This window comes from Pelecanus crispus, chromosome 26 (assembly GCF_030463565.1).
Source record: "Pelecanus crispus isolate bPelCri1 chromosome 26, bPelCri1.pri, whole genome shotgun sequence".
Taxonomy (NCBI): domain Eukaryota; kingdom Metazoa; phylum Chordata; class Aves; order Pelecaniformes; family Pelecanidae; genus Pelecanus; species Pelecanus crispus.
This window is the reverse complement of record NC_134668.1, coordinates 2,570,044-2,585,455: the sequence shown is the minus strand read 5'-3', so window position 1 is coordinate 2,585,455 and position 15,412 is coordinate 2,570,044. Positions and strand designations below refer to the sequence as shown.

Genomic DNA, 15,412 nt, shown 5'->3' with positions numbered 1-15,412 from the left:
ACCACATTCCTCTTCTTCCAGTCCCCAGGGCCATCACCTGCCTGCCAGGACTTTTCAGACGTCGAGGGAGAGTGGCTTGGCACCTACGTCAGCCCATTCCCCCAGGACCTTGCGCTTGGCCTTGTTGGACCTCATGAGGCGCAGGCGGGCCCACCTCTCCCGCTCGCCCAGATCCCTTTGGATCATGGGATCGTGGTGTCACCCGGGATCCAAAGGGATCGTGGTGTCACCCGGCCACGGCATCGGGCGCCGGCGGTGTCACGGGGTGGTGGCGGCGGTGTCACGTGGCGGCGGGGGCCCGGCCCAGGAAGCCCAGGAAGGGGAAGTGGGGGGTTGTTGGGGCCGCGGGGCCGATCGGGGGACGCGGGGGACAGCGGGGTGGCCCCCCCGCCCCAAGGACGTCGCCGCCCATGTCGCTGCCCTCCGTCTACCAGAACAAGTTCGCTGAGAAGCTGACGATCCTCAACGACCGGGGACGGGGCGTCCTCATCCGCATCTACAACATCAAGAAGGTGGGTGCGGGGTGGGGGGGCCCGGATGCCTGGGTCCCCTGGGGCAGGGGGTTTGGGGTGCAGGACGCCAGGGTATCCCCCCCACCCCCGATCTAATGGGGAAGAGCTGGGGTTCTGCCTGGAACAAGGGTCGTGAAGAAATGGGGTGGTGGGATCTATGGGGCAGGGGGGTCTGATGGAGGGGGTCCGAGCCCAGGAGGGCGTTTTGGGGGTGTCTGACACTGGGGGGTCCCCACAGACCTGCTCCGAGCCCAAGACGCGGCCGCCCTTCCTCAGCGACAAGGCCATGGAGCCTTCCGTCAAGTTCATCAACAAGAAGTTTCCTCACCTGGACGTGCGGAGCAGCACGGTGAGGGACTGGGGTGTCCCCCCTGTCCGCAATCCCCCGTCCCCCCCTCCCCGTGCCAGCCCTACCTGGGTGTCCCCTCCGCCCCCCACCCCGTGTCACCCCCTCCCCAGTGTCCCCACCATCCCCGCCCCACGTTGCCCCCACCCAGCGCCCACGCCGTCCCCCACATCACCCCCTTCCGCGTCACCTCGCTTCGTGTCCCCACCGCCCGGCTTCCCCTCCGTCCCCCTCCCTTGGCCACCCCGCCACCCCCTGCCCCACGTCACCCCCCACCGCGTGTCCCCGCTGTCCCTTTGCAGCAACACCTGGGGCCGGTGCACAAGGACAAGGGGGACATCGCCCGGGCGCTGGGACCCTTCTACCACTCCTTCCTCGACGTCCTGGAGTTCAGGGTGAGCTGGGGCACACGGCGGGGGACAGAGCGGGGTTTCGAGGGGCAGCGCCGGCATTTCAGGCTTGGGGGGGGACACAGCAGTGACATGGTTCCTGTCCCCTCCCTGCCAGGACCACGTCTACGAGCTGCTGAACACCATTGATGCCAACCAGTGCTTCTTCAACATCGTGAGTGGGGCGCGGGGGGGTGCCTGGGGGGTACTTTGGGGGTGCCACAGCGGAGCCCACGCGCTCATGGCTGTCCCCTCCTCCCCAGCACATCAACTACGACTTCACCAAGAGCTACCTGGACCTGGTTGTCACCTACGTGTCCCTCGTCCTGCTGCTGTCCCGCATTGAGGACCGCCGGCTGCTCATCGGCATGTACCACTGCGCCCACGAGATGAGCCACGGCACCAGGTGGGTCGGCTGGCCCCATGGGCTGGCCCCACGGGCTGGCCCCACTGGCGCTGTCCCCACGGGCTGGCCCCACCAGTGCTGGCCCCACGGGCTGTCCCCATGGGCTGTCCCCACCAGTGCTGGCCCCACGGGCTGGCCCCACGGGCTGTCCCCACCAGTGCTGGCCCCATGGGCTGTCCCCACCATGCCCAGAGAAGAGCGACGGAGCTGGGGAAGGGTCTGGAGCACAGGGCTGGTGGGGAGCGGCTGAGGGAGCTGGGGGTGTTCAGCCTGGAGAAGAGGAGGCTGAGGGGAGACCTGATCGCTCTGCAGTTCCTGACAGGAGGGGGCAGGGAGGGGGATGTTGGGCTCTTCTCCCATGTATTTAGTGATAGGACGAGAGGAAATGGCCTCAAGCTGCATCAGGGGAGGGTTAGGTTGGATATCGGGAGAAATTTCTTCATGGAAAGAGTGGTCAAGCACTGGACCAGGCTGCCTAGAGAGGTGGTGGAGTCCCCATCCCTGGAGGGGTTCAAAAAATGGGCAGAGGTGGCACTGGGGGCCATGGTTTAGTGGTCATGGTGGTGTTGGGTTGATGGTTGGACTGATGATCTTAGAGATCCTTTCCAACCTTAATGATTCCCAGTTTTACTTTCATTAAAGAAAAACCCAGCCCCCAAGCCAGGAAAGATGAAATTGCTACTCTCCCCTTGATTGGTTTAGTGGTGGCCTTGGCAGTGTTGGGTTCATGGTTGGGCTGGGGGCTCTTAAAGGGCTTTTCCAACCTAAACAATTCCATGATTCCATGATTCTATGACTGTCCCCGTGCCACCATCCCTGCAGCGACCCCAGCTTCGCCCGCCTGGGACAGATGGTGCTGGAGTACGACCACCCCCTCAAGAAGCTGACAGAGGAATTTGGGCCGCACACCAAGGTGGGATGGGGCTCCCCCAGCCAGCGGGGCCGCGTCCCACCCCGACCCATCCCGCAGCCCCCGCCGTGACGCTTCCCTGTCCCCCAGGCTGTCACCAGCGCCCTCCTGTCCCTCCATTTCCTCTTCGCCCGGCGGAACCAGGGGGCCGAGCAATGGCGCAGCGACCAGCTCCTCAGCCTGCTCGGCACCGCCGGCACCATGCTCAGCCCTGCCAGCTCCGACACCGTGAGTGCCAGTGGGCCGCCCGCGGGGACCGGGGCAGGTGGCGGGGGGAGGCTGCAGGAGGGCTGCGGTCGGTGACGTGGTGACGCCTGTGTCCCCAGATGGCCTGCGAGTACCTGTCCCTGGAGGTGATGGAGCGCTGGATCCTCAGTGAGTCCTTGCGGTGCCCGCGGGTCCCCAGCCACACGCAGGCGCGGGGTCCCCAGCCCCACACGGGCACGGGGTCCCCAGCCCCACATGGGCACGGGGTCCCCAGCCTCACGCGGGCATGGGGTCCCCAGCCCCATGCGGGCACAGGGTCCCCAGCCCCATGCAAGCACAGGGTCCCCAGTCCCACACAGGCACAGGGTCCCCAGCCCCACGCGGGCACAGGGTCCCCAGCCCCATGCAAGCACAGGGTCCCCAGTCCCACACGGGCACAGGGTCCCCAGCCCCACACGGGCACAGGGTCCCCAGCCCCACGCGGGCACAGGGTCCCCAGCCCCACACGGGCACAGGGTCCCCAGTCCCACACAGGCACAGGGTCCCCAGCCCCACATGGGCACGGGGTCCCCAGCCCCACACGGGCATGGGGTCCCCAGCCCCACACAGGCACCGGGTCCCCAGCCCCACACAGGCACAGGGTCCCCCACCTCATGCGGGCACGGGGTCCCCAGCCCCATGCAGGAACAGGGTCCCCCGACCCACGCGGGCACAGGGTCCCCAGCCCCACACAGGCACAGGGTCCCCAGCCCCATGCGAGTACAGGGTCCCTAGCCCCATGCAGACACGGGGTCCCCAGCCCCACACGGGCAGCCTGGCTCCCAGTTTCGGGCCGTCCCCCTGCCCGCTGCAGGGCCGGCAGCGTGGGCAGCCCCTGCCCGCCTGACGGCTGTGCCCGCAGTGGGGTTCCTGGTGTGCCCGGCGGCGCTGGGCTCGTCCCCGCAGTGCCTGGAGCTGTGGCGGCTGGCGCTGCAGGGCTCGCTCTACATCACCCTGCTCCGCGACGAGGCCCTCCAGGTCCATAAGGTCACTGAGGAGCTGCTCAGCAGCCTCAAGGGGTAACGGCTGTGCCAGTGCCAGGGCCGTGCTGGGTGCCAGGGGGGTGCCGCGGTGGGTGCCAGGGGCTGGGGGCTCTGTCAGCAGCGCTGCTGGGTGCCAGGGGCTGCGCTGGGTGCCAAGAGACTTTGCAGGGTGCTGGGAGGTTGTGCTGGGTGTTGGGAGGTTGTGCTGGGTGCTAGGGGATTGTGCTGGGTGCCGGGAGGCTGTGCTGGGTGCTAGGGGATGGTGCTGGGTGCCAGGGGCTGCGCTGGGTGCCAGAAGACTTTGCAGGGTGCCAGGAGGTTGTGCTGGGTGCCAGGAGGTTTCGCAGGGTGCCTGGGGCTCTGTGGGGTGCCGGGGCTCTGTGGGGTGCCTGGGGCTCTGCTGGGTGCCACGCTGGGTGCCGCGCTGGGTGCCGTGCTGGGTGTTCTGCTCAGTGCCGTGCTGGGTGCTCTGCTGGGTGCCACGCTGTGTGCTGTGCTGGGTGCCGCGCTGTGTGCCGTGCTGGGTGCCTGGGGCTTTGCTGGGTGCCGTGCTGGGTGCTGCGCTGGGTGCCGCTCTGGGTGCCGCACTGGGTGCTGTGCCGGGTGCCGTGCTGGGTGCCGTGCCTGGCACTGCCCGGCCGCGACTCTCTCGCAGGTATGGGAAGCGAGTGGCCGATATCAAGGAGTGCAAGGAACATGCCGTGGCTCACAGGTTGGGGGCTCGACGGGGGGGCACAGCGGGGCTAGGGGGGGCTGGGGAGGGTCTCAGGGGTCCTGGGGAGCTGGGAGGTCCCAGGGCGTCCCAAAGGATTGGGGGGTCCTGGGGGTGCCATGAGTCTCGGAGAGCTGGGGGGTCCCAGGGGCTGCTGGAGGTGCCAGCACCCTGGGTGGGGGGACACTGGGGTGCCCTGGTTGGGTTCACCCCACGCCACAGCACCCACCTTTACCATGGTGGTGCCTGCGATGTCCCCACTGGGTGAGGGGTGGCCGGGGGGTGGTTGGGTGGCCTTGACGCCCACCCTGCTGGCCCCGCAGTGGCTCCCTGCACCGGGGCCGGCGAGCGTACCTGCGCGGGGCCGTGCGGGAGCTGCAGGCGCTGCTGGAGGACCAGCCCGGGCTGCTGGGGCCCAAGGTGAGCTCCGAGCGAGGGGGACAGCGGGTGCGGGGTGTGGGTGCAGGGGGAGTGAGGGTGCAGGGTGTGGGGTGCAGGGGGTGCGTGGGTGCAGGGTGTGGGGTGCAGGGGGTGTGAGGGTGCGGGGTGTGGGTGCAGGGGGTGTGAGGGTGCGGGGTGTGGGTGCAGGGGGTGCGTGGGTGCAGCGTGTGGGGTGCAGGGGGTGCGTGGGTGCAGGGTTTGGGTACAGAGGGCTGGGTGCCGGGGCTCTGCATGTGCCTAGGGGTGTGAAATGGGTGCTGGTGGGGTCTGGGGGGGGTACCGCCATCGCCAGCCCGGTGCTGTGTGGTAACAGTGCCCAGGTCTGTGGGTGCCAGCCGGGTGGCCATGCCTGCTGGCAGCACCCCGTACCTGGTGCCCTCTAACGCCCGCTCCCCCAGGCCCTCTTCGTCTTCATGGCGCTCTCCTTCTGCCGGGACGAGGTGAGCTGGCTGGTGCGGCATGCCGAGCACGTCACCAAGACCAAGACGCCCGAGGACTTCGCTGACAGGTAGGCGCAGGGTGCAAGGCACCAGGCGGGGGGGGATCCGCGCTCATGGGGAGCACCCCGAGCCGAGGGCAAGCTGCTCTTGCGGTGGGGGTTGCCCTGGGGCAACGCCGGGGTGCCACGGGCACAGCTGGCACTGGGGTGGTTTGGGGGGCACCGGGCTCTGACCGGCAGCTCCGGCGGCAGCCACGTCGCGGAGCTGCTCTTCCTGATGGAGCAGCTGCGGAGCCTGGTGCGGCGGCAGGTCGGGGTCCTGCAGCGCTACCACGTCCAGTACCTGGCCCGCTTCGACGCCCTGGTCCTCAGCGATGTCATCCAGGTACCGCGGGGCGCTGGCAGGGGCTGAGCCGTGGCCCCCGTTGGGGCTGTCCCCATCCCCTGTGCCCTATCTGGGCCATCCCTGATCCTGTCCCTGTCCCCTGCCCCGCAGAACCTCTCTGTGTGTCCCGAGGAGGAGTCCATCATCCTATCGTCCTTCGTCAGCTCCCTCTCGGCTCTCTCTGTCAAGGAAGGTACGGTGTCCCCCCTGCCATGTCCCTGGCACCGTGCTGGGCACCCAGGCACGGGCTTGTGGGGCAACGGGGAGACGGCAGCTCCTGGGGGTCCTGGGGGGTGGGCAATGCCACCCCAGACGGGCACCCCCAGACGGGCACCCCCAGACTGGCACCCCCAGGAGCAGCACCCCGGACTGATACTCCCCCAGTCCCTTCCCCACGGCCACATCTCCCCATGTTTCTGTTTCCCCGCAGTTGATGACAAGGAGCAGTTTGATTTCACACCGCTCCGCCTGGACTGGTTCCGGCTGCAGGTGCTGTCCCTGTCCCTGCCCTTGCCCCTGTCCCTGTCCTTGTCCCTGTCCCCATCCCTGTCCCCATCCCAATCTCCATCCTTGTTCCCATCCCTGTGCCAATCCCTTTACCCAGTCCCCATCCCTGTCCCCATCCTTGTTCCCGTCCCTGTGCCAATCCCCTTACCCAGTCCCCATCCTTGTTCCCGTCCCTGTGCCAATCCCCTTACCCAGTCCCCATCCCTGTCCCCATCCCTGTCCCCATCCTTGTTCCCATCCCTGTGCCAATCCCCTTACCCAGTCCCCATCCCCGTCCCCATCCTTGTTCCCATCCCTGTGCCAATCCCCTTACCCAGTCCCCATCCCCGTCCCCATCCTTGTTCCCATCCCTGTGCCAATCCCCTTACCCAGTCCCCATCCCTGTCCCCATCCCTGTCCCTGTCCTGGTCCTCTTCCCCTGCCCTGCCGTGCCCCTGAGCCCGCTGTCCCCCCAGGCCTACACCAGCGTGGCCAAGGCCTCGCTGCCGCTGGCCTCCAACCCTGACGTGGGTCGTGTCATGAACCTCATCGTCTTCCACACCAAACTGCTCGACTCCCTCGAGGAGCTGCTGGCCGAGGCCTCCGACCTCTCCGACCTGTGGTGAGCGCAGCCACCCGCTCTGCCTCAGTTTCCCCACAGTCACGGGGGGGTCACCCTGGCTGGGGGTCTTTGAGCCGTGTCCTGCACCCCAGCATGCATGGAAAGCTGCCCACGCATGCTGGGGGACGGCTGTGGGAAGGGACGGAGGCGGCTGTGGGGGACATGTCACCCATGGGAGAGGTCGGGCAAGGTTCGGTGACATGCACGTGGACGTGGGGACAGGGACAGCACACGTGGCCCAGGAGCGGCGTGTCCAGAAAGACAAATCCCCTCTCCTGCCCTCCCTGCCCCCTTCTTCTGCCCCTCTGCCCCCACCCCTGCAGTTTCTACCCTCGCCCCGTGGAGAAGATGTTTGTGGCGACAATGGAGGAGCCCTCGATGCTGCGCTACAGCATCGCCTTCCCTCTGCTCTGCAGCCACTTCTCCCACTGTGTCCACTCCATGTGCCCGGAGGAGGTGGGTCCTGCCTGGGGGGACACGGGGGACACAGGGGCTAGGGCGGGCGTGGGGCAGGCACATGTGGGCAGGGGGCAACGGCAGCCCCGTGGCTTTGAGGCAGCCGGTGGCACGCCGCAGCCATGGCCGTGACCCGCATGCCACGTGCCGTGACGGCACCGTGGCTTTCCCCCCGCAGTATCCCCACCTGAAGGCCATAGCGCTGGGGCTGTGCAACAAGTTCCTGGAGGAGATGGCCCGGCAGGCCAGCGCCTGCATCATGGACGCCTGTGCCGAGCAGCACAACCTCAGCGAGCAGGTGAGGGTCGTGCCTCCGGGGCCTCCAAGGTCTCTGTGACCTCTGAGGTCTCCATCACCTCCAGGACCTCTGTGGCCTTTGGGGTCTCTGTGGTCTCCACGATCTCTGTAGTCTTCGGGGTCTCCATGGCCTTTGGGGTCTCTATGGTTTCCAGGATCTCTGTAGTCTTCGGGGTCTCCATGGCCTTTGGGGTCTCCATGGCCTTTGGGGTCTCTATGGTTTCCAGGATCTCTGTAGTCTTCGGGGTCTCCACGGCCTCTGTGGCCTCCAGGGTCTTTGCGGCCTTTGGGGTCTCTGTGGTCTCCATGGCCTTTGTGGCTACAAGGGTCCCCATGGCCTTTGGGGTCTCTGTGGCCCCTGGGGTCTCTGTGGCATCTTTGTTCCCTGGGACCTCCACAGCCTCCAGGGTCTCCAGGACCTCTGTGGCCTCCATGTTCTCCAAAGCCTTGGGACAGTAGAGGCCATGGGGGGAAGACCAGGCAGGACATGTCCCCAGTTTGACCTTGAGGACGGTGACCTCTGGTCCTGGAGGCCCTGGTTGGGCTGTCCTCGGTGCCATGGCCCGCGGTAACCTGCTGCCCGTGGCCGGCAGCTGCTGCCCAAGCACTGCGCCTCCACCGTCAGCAAAGCCCGCAACAAGAAGACCCTGAAGCAGCCGGCCAAGAAGGGGGAGCCTGAGCGGGACAAGCCGGGGGCCGAGAGCCAGAGGAAGGACCGGACCCTGACCACCAAGTGAGAGCCACCCGGGGCTGGCGAGGGTGGGCAGGGGGCTGGCGGGGAGCGGTGGCCACCAGCCGTCGGGTGTGGGCACGGTGTGAGGTGGGGGCACGGCGTGACCGTGGGGTTGTCCCTGTGGGGCCGCGGTGTGGCTAACAGCGCCTGTCCCCCCCCACCCCAGCATGGACAAGCTGCACCTGACGCTGGCCGAGCTGTCCCTCAGCCTCAACCATGTGCCCAACTTCACCGTCTTCGAGCACACGGTGACGCCGGCCGAGTACCTCAGCAGCCACCTGGAGACACGCTTCACCAAGTAGGGACCGCGGCGGGGACGGGGGACGCGGCGGGGCCAGGGTGGGCTGTGGACACTTGCCGGGGAGGGGAGCGCTACAGGCTTGGGGAAGAGTGGCTGGAAAGCTGCCTGGCCGAAAAGGACCTGGGGGTGCTGGTCAACAGCCGGCTGAACGTGAGCCAGCAGTGTGCCCAGGTGGCCAAGAAGGCCAACAGCATCCTGGCTTGTATCAGGAATAGTGTGGCCAGCGGGAGCAGGGAGGTGATTGTGCCCCTGTGCTCGGCGCTGGTGAGGCCGCACCTGGAATGCTGTGTCCAGTTTTGGGCCCCTCAGCACAAGGACATTGGGGTGCTGGAGCGTGTCCAGAGAAGGGCAACGGAGCTGGGGCAGGGTCTGGAGCACAGGGCTGGTGGGGAGCGGCTGGGGGAACTGGGGTGGTTTAGTCTGGAGAAGAGGAGGCTGAGGGGAGACCTTATCGCTCTCTACAACTCCCTGAAAGGAGGTTGTAGTGAGGTGGGGGTTGGTCTCTTCTCCCATGTAGTTAGTGATAGGACGAGAGGAAATGGGCTTAAGCTGCGCCAGGGGAGGTTTAGGTTGGAAATTAGGAAAAATTTCTTTACAGAAAGGGTGGTCAAGCATTGGAACAGGCTGCCCAGAGAGGTGGGGGAGTCCCCATCCCTGGAAGTGTTCAAAAAACGGGCAGAGGTGGCACTTGGGGACATGGTTCAGTCTGGTCTACCCTTGATTGGTTTAGAGTAGACTTGGTAGTGTAGGTTAATGGTTGGACTGGATGATCCTAAAGGTCTTTTCCAACCTAAACGATTCTATGGTTCTATGATTCTATGACCCTCAGCCACGGCTCTCCAGACAGCCCCTTCCTGTCCCCACAGAGCCATCGTGGCCATGGCGGGCTACAGCCAGGCCACGCAGGAGGTGGCCCGTCCCTCGGAGGTGCTGGTGGGGCTGAGCGCCTACGTGACCTTCATCCAGTCGCTGGGGCAGTTCGTGGGCTTGGACACGGGGCGCATCATCCGCAGCGTCCTCCTGCAGCAGACGCAGCCCCGCGACGCCACCGGCGAGCAGACGCTCACCACCATCTACACCAACTGGTGGGTGCCGCGCCGCAACCGGCACCCTCCCTCCCTCATGGGGGGTAGCCCCGTGGTGCCGTGGGTCGTGGAGCTGTGGGTCGTGGCGCCGTGGGTCGCGGAGCTGTGGGTCGCGGTGCCAGGCGTGGCAGCAGCTCGGTGTCTGCAGGTACCTGGAGGCCCTGCTGCGGCAGGCCAGCACCGGGGCCATCGTCCTGGCCCCCGCCCTGCAGGCTTTCACCACCGTGCCCCGGGAGGGCGAGCCCCTCTTCAGCGCCGCCGAGTTCTCCGACGTCTCGGGTGAGGGACGCAGGGACGCTGCGGGGAGGGATCGTCACCCCCCCCCCCGACCCCGCTGATGTCCCTCCCCATCCTTGTCCCCCTCCCCGCAGAGATGCGGGCGCTGGCCGAGCTCATCGGGCCGTACGGCATGAAGTTCCTGAGCGACAACCTCATGTGGCACGTGGGCTCCCAGGTCACCGAGCTGAAGGTAGGGCTGGGGGCTGGGACTGGTCAGGGGTCCCAGACCCAGGATTGGGGGACTGGGACTGGGACCGGGCTGCTGGGACCCAGTTCTGGAGCGTGACGGGGCAGGCAGGGCCACCCCAGGGACCACCCCCGTCCCCCGCCTGTCCCCTGGGCTTGCCGGCCAGCGCGGAGTGGGGACAGACGGGCTGGGACGCCCGGGTCCCTCCCGGCCGGCCGCGGGCGCGCCGCGTCCCCGGTGCCACCAGCCCGACGTCCCCCGTAGAAGCTGGTTAACGAGAACATGGACACGCTGGTCCAGCTGCGCTCCAGCTCCTGTAAGCCCGAGCAGATGGCAGCTCTGCTGCCCCGGCTGACCTGTGAGTTTTCGGGGGGAACTGGGGACACGGAGGGGGGAGCGTGGGGCTGGCACGCGCGGGGATGCGCGCGCACACGTATGTCTGCGCATGCACGCGTGTCGCCGCTGACCCCTCTCCTCCCGCAGCGGCCGAAAACGTCCTGAAGCGCATGACCATCATCGGGGAGATCCTCAGCTTCCGTGCCATGGCCCAGCAGGGCCTGCGGGAGGTGGGTGCCCCCCGCCCCACGGGTCCCCTGCCCCATGGGACCCCCACCCACCAGCGCCACAGCCCAAGGGGTCAGCGGGAGCCCCGTGAGCACCCATTTTCTTTCTGCAGGTCTTCTCCCACCACTGCCCCTTCCTGATGGGCCCCATCGAGTGTCTGACGGACATTGTCACCCCCGACACCGACATCCAGGTGGGCACGGAGGGGGACGGGGACAGGGTGGCCCCTCCAGTGCTTGGGGCAGCCGTCCCCATGCAGGGCCGGCCGCTGCCGTCCCGTCCCCGCCGCGTCGCGCGGCACTGCGTGGCGTGGTCCGGCACGTGCGGCATCGCGTGGCGTTACACGCTCCCCCGTGCCCGGCTGCGCCCTGTGTCCCCGGCCCTGAGCCTGCGCGTCCCTGTCCCCCCCCCAGGTCACCCTCAGCATCTTCGAGCTGGCCTCGGCCGCGGGGATCCCCTGCGAGGTTGACCCCGCGCTGGTGAACGTCCTCGCCGGCAGCAAGACGGGTACCGCAGGGGGCTGCGGGGGTCGCGGGGGGTTGTCCCTGAGATGGAATCACGGAATCATGGAATGGTTTGGGTTGGAAAAGCCCTTGAAGAGCCCCCAGCCCAACATGAACCCAGCACTGCCAGGGCCACCACCAAACCCACTAAGGGGAGAGCAGGAATTGCATCTTTCCTGGCTTGGGGGCTGGATCATTTATAATGGAAGTAAAAACCAGGAATCACTAAGGTTGGAAAGGATCTCCAAGATCATCAGCCCAACCATCACCCCAACACCCCCATGCCCACTAAACCATGTCCCCAAGTGCCACCTCTGCCCATTTTTTGAGCCCCCCCAGGGGTGGGGACCCCCCCACCTCTCTGGGCAGCCTGTTCCAATGCTTGGCCACTTCTTTCCGTGAAGAAATTTTCCGTGATCCTGCCACGGACCCCCAGCCCTGCTCGCCTTCCCCTACCCCCTGTCCCCTCCCTGGGACCCCCGGGGTCCCCTCTAGTGTCACCTCCCTCCCTGGCAGACGGCTCATCCCCGGAGGAGGACTACAAGGTGGCTTGCCTGCTCCTGGTCTTCGTGGCCGTGTCCCTGCCGCTGCTGGCCTCCGACCCGGCGTCCGTCTACAACACCGAGATGGACGGTGAGGCTTGGCTGCGACGCTGGCAGCTTCGTCCCTGTGTCCCCCCCAGTCCTGGCTGTGCCCCATGACCTTGACCCCACCGTTCCCTGGTGTCACACCTTGTGTGTGCTGGGACCTCCGAGGCCATCGGTGCCCCATAGCCACAGCGGAGGGTGGCTGGGGACAGCAGGACCCCAGGGCTGGCAGGGCCGGTGCCCCATAACTGCAGCCAAGGGGGGTGGGCACAGTGGAGACCCTGCGCTGTCCCCAACCTACCCAAGTCCCCAACTACCTGCGTCCCCAACTACCTGTGTCCCCAACTACCTGTGTCCCCAACTGTGTCCCCAACCTCCCTGTCCCCAACTACCTCTGTCCCCAACCTACCCACGTCCCCAAACTGCCTGCGTCCCCAACTACCTGTGTCCCCAACCTGCCTGCGTCCCCAAACCGCCTGCGTCCCCAACTACCTGCGTCCCCAAACCCCCTGCATCCCCAACTACCTGTGTCCCCAACCTACCTGTCCCCAACTACCTCTGTCCCCAACTACCTCTGTCCCCAACCTACCTGTGTCCCCAAACTACCTGCGTCCCCAAACCCCCTGCATCCCCAACTGCCTGTGTCCCCAACCTACCTGTCCCCAACTACCTCTGTCCCCAGCCTACCTGCGTCCCCAACTACCTCTGTCCCCAACTACCTGTGTCCCTAAACCCCCTGCATCCCCAAATACCTGCGTCCCCAACCTACCTGTGTCCCCAACCCCCTGCGTCCCCAACTACCTGTGTCCCCAACTACCTGTCCCCAACTACCTGTGTCCCCAACCTACCTGCGTTCCCAAACCACCTGCGTCCCCAACTACCTCTGTCCCCAACTACCTCTGTCCCCAACTACGTCTGTCCCCAACCTACCTGTGTCCCCAACTACCTGCATCCCCAACCTACCTGCGTCCCCAAACCGCCTGCGTCCCCAACTACCTCTGTCCCCAACTACCTCTGTCCTCAACCTACCTGTCCCCAACCTACCTGTGTCCCCAAAACTACGTGTGTCTCCAACCTACCTCTGTCCCCAACTATCTCTGTCCTCAACCTACCTGCATCCCCAACCTACCTGCATCCTCAAACTGCCTGTGTCCCCAACTACCTGTGTCCCCAAACCACCTGTGTCCCCAAACCCCCTGCGCCCCCAAACCCCCTGCATCCCCAAACCCCCTGCGCCCCCAAACCCCCTGTGTCCCCAAACCCCCTGCATCCCCAACCCCCCTGTGTCCCCAACCCCCCTGTGTCCCCAGGCTACAACAACAACATCCACTGCCTGGCCAAGGCCATCATCCACGTGTCGGCCGCCCTCTTCACTGTCCACAACAAGAACATCGAGACCCACCTCAAGGAGTTCCTGCTGGTGAGAGCGGCCGGGGCCGGGGCGGTGCCTGGGGGTGGGCACCCTGCGGGGGTGGGTGCCGTCCCCAGCGCTGATCCGGATCCGTCCCTCAGCTGGCCTCCGTCAGCCTCCTGCAGCTGGGCCAGGAGACGGACAAGCTGCGGGCCAGGAACCGCGACTCCATCTCCCTGCTCATGCAGCTGGTGAGCGACGGGTGGGCCGTGGGTGCCCCTGGGAGGGCCATGGGTGCCCCTGGGTGGGCTGTGGGTGCCCCTGGGTGGGCCCTGGGGTGCTCCTGGGTGGGCTGTGGGTGCCCCCGAGTGGGCTGTGGGTGCTCCTGGGTGGGCTGTGGGCCATGGGTGCCCCTGGGTGGGCCCTGGGGTGCCCCTGGGTGGGCTGTGTGTGCTCCTGAGTGGGCTGTGGGTGCCCCTGGGTGGGCTGTGGGTGCTCCTGGGTGGGCCGTGAGCCATGGGTGCTCCTGGGTGGGCTGTGGTGCCCCCGAGTGGGCTGTGGGTGCCCCCAAGTGGGCTGTGGGCTGCTCCTGAGTGGGCTGTGGATGCCCCTGGGTGGGCTGTGGGTCGTGGGTGCCCCTGGGTGGGCTGTGGGTGCCCCTGAGTGGGCTGTGGGTGCTCCTGGGCGGGCCATGGGCTGTGGGTGCCCCTGGGTGGGCTGTGGGTGCTCCTGGGTGGGCACATCCCAGCTCCGCATCTCCGCTGGGCTCCAGCTCTACCCGGGCTGCTCCAGCCCCCGACCGCAGCCGGCTCTGGGTGCTCGGCCCTCGCCCGGCCCCGCTTGGGCGTGGGGGCCCAGCTCCAGCTCCGGCCCCCCCGGGAGAGGCTGGGCTAGGGGGTGGGGGCCGTGCACCCCCCGCTGGGGATTGGTATTCAGGGAGCGCTCGCTCGTCCTGGCTGCAGAGCAATTTAAATGCAAATATTTCAATCTGGAGCTGGGGCGCAGAAGCCATGCGGGGAGGCAGCACCCAGCGTTGCTGGGGAGAGGCTGGGGTCCGGCTCCCCTCTCCAGCAACTGGGGGGGAAACTGAGGCAAGGGGGGGCCACTGACGCCACCTGGACCCTCTCGCAGATTGTGGCGGAGTCGTCCTTCCTGACGGTGGACATGCTGGAGACCTGCTTCCCCTACGTCCTGCTCCGCAACGCCTACCGCGAGGTGTGCCGGGAAAACCTGCTCAGCAGGGTCCCCTCGCACTGACCCCCGGCCCCCGCGGCGCCCCTTCCCCTCAGACCCCCCAATCCCCGCTGCGCCGGCACCCCCGGCTCCTTCCTCCGCTGCCGGGAGCCACCGCGCTGTCCCCGTCCCGTCCCCAACCATCGCCGCCTTCACCAAGCCGCTTCCCCCCGACGCCTGCATCCGACTCCTGCCTGGGGGGGACCCAGGGACAATTCGGGGCCCACTCTGCCCCAGCACCCCAGGGTGGGTGCCTAGCCCCGCGTCCCCAGCAGGAACAATCTCCTGCGGGTCCCCCGTGGGCCTTCGGGAGGGTCTGGGGGTGCTGGGGACCTCGGGGGGCCAGGACGCAGAGGGACCGGAGCTGCTGGCGGGATTTATCAGCTTTAATTAAAGCCGCTGCTTCTCGTGGCAATGATCCCGGCCGGCCCCCTGCCTCAGTTTCCCTTCTCCCACCTGGCCGGGGATGTTCCAAGCCACATTCCCCCCCACCAAACTCCCCTCTCCCCCTTCTCGGGGTGTTTATTTTGCTCCTGTGCAGCATCTTGGGGGGAAATTAATGGGGCGAGGGAAGGAGGCGGCGGGGCGGCCGTTGCCATTCCGCTCACGGCCGGCTGCTCCGGCATGAGTCACTGGCCGTGCCGGGAGCGGGGACAGCGGCTGCCAGGGCTGTGAGCCCCCCCCGGCCGAGCCCCCCAGCCGGCCGAGCCCCCTGGCCGAGCCCCCGTGGCTGAGCCCCCCCAGCTGAGCCCCCCCAGCTGAGCCCCCTCGGCCGAGCCCCCTTGGCTGAGCCCCCCCAGCTGAGCCCCCTCGGCCAAGCCCCCCGGCCGAGCCCCCTTGGCCAAACCCCCCTGGCCGAGCCCCCCGGCTGAGCCCCCTTGGCTGAGCCCCCTCAGCTGAGTCCCCTGGCCGAGCCCCCTTGCCCAAACCCCCCCGGCCGAGCCCCCCGGCTGAGCCCC

At 67.3% G+C, this 15,412-nt stretch overlaps 1 protein-coding gene across 1 annotated transcript; it reads left to right on the top strand.

The window, feature by feature from the left end:
• The first annotated feature begins 410 nt into the window (after positions 1-410).
• On the top strand, positions 411-14,477 carry NCKAP1L (NCK associated protein 1 like). The gene is made up of 31 exons (XM_075724969.1): positions 411-512; positions 751-861; positions 1,161-1,253; positions 1,366-1,422; positions 1,511-1,653; positions 2,476-2,566; positions 2,654-2,791; positions 2,890-2,938; positions 3,672-3,828; positions 4,448-4,504; positions 4,828-4,924; positions 5,344-5,453; positions 5,637-5,769; positions 5,881-5,962; positions 6,200-6,258; positions 6,732-6,877; positions 7,201-7,333; positions 7,512-7,631; positions 8,224-8,363; positions 8,530-8,661; positions 9,531-9,749; positions 9,898-10,028; positions 10,121-10,218; positions 10,480-10,573; positions 10,699-10,781; positions 10,892-10,972; positions 11,193-11,286; positions 11,799-11,915; positions 13,180-13,289; positions 13,382-13,471; positions 14,352-14,477. The coding sequence occupies exons 1-31, from the start codon at positions 411-413 to the stop codon at positions 14,475-14,477; spliced, it is 3,393 nt and encodes a 1,130-aa protein (XP_075581084.1).
• The last annotated feature ends 935 nt before the right edge of the window (positions 14,478-15,412 follow it).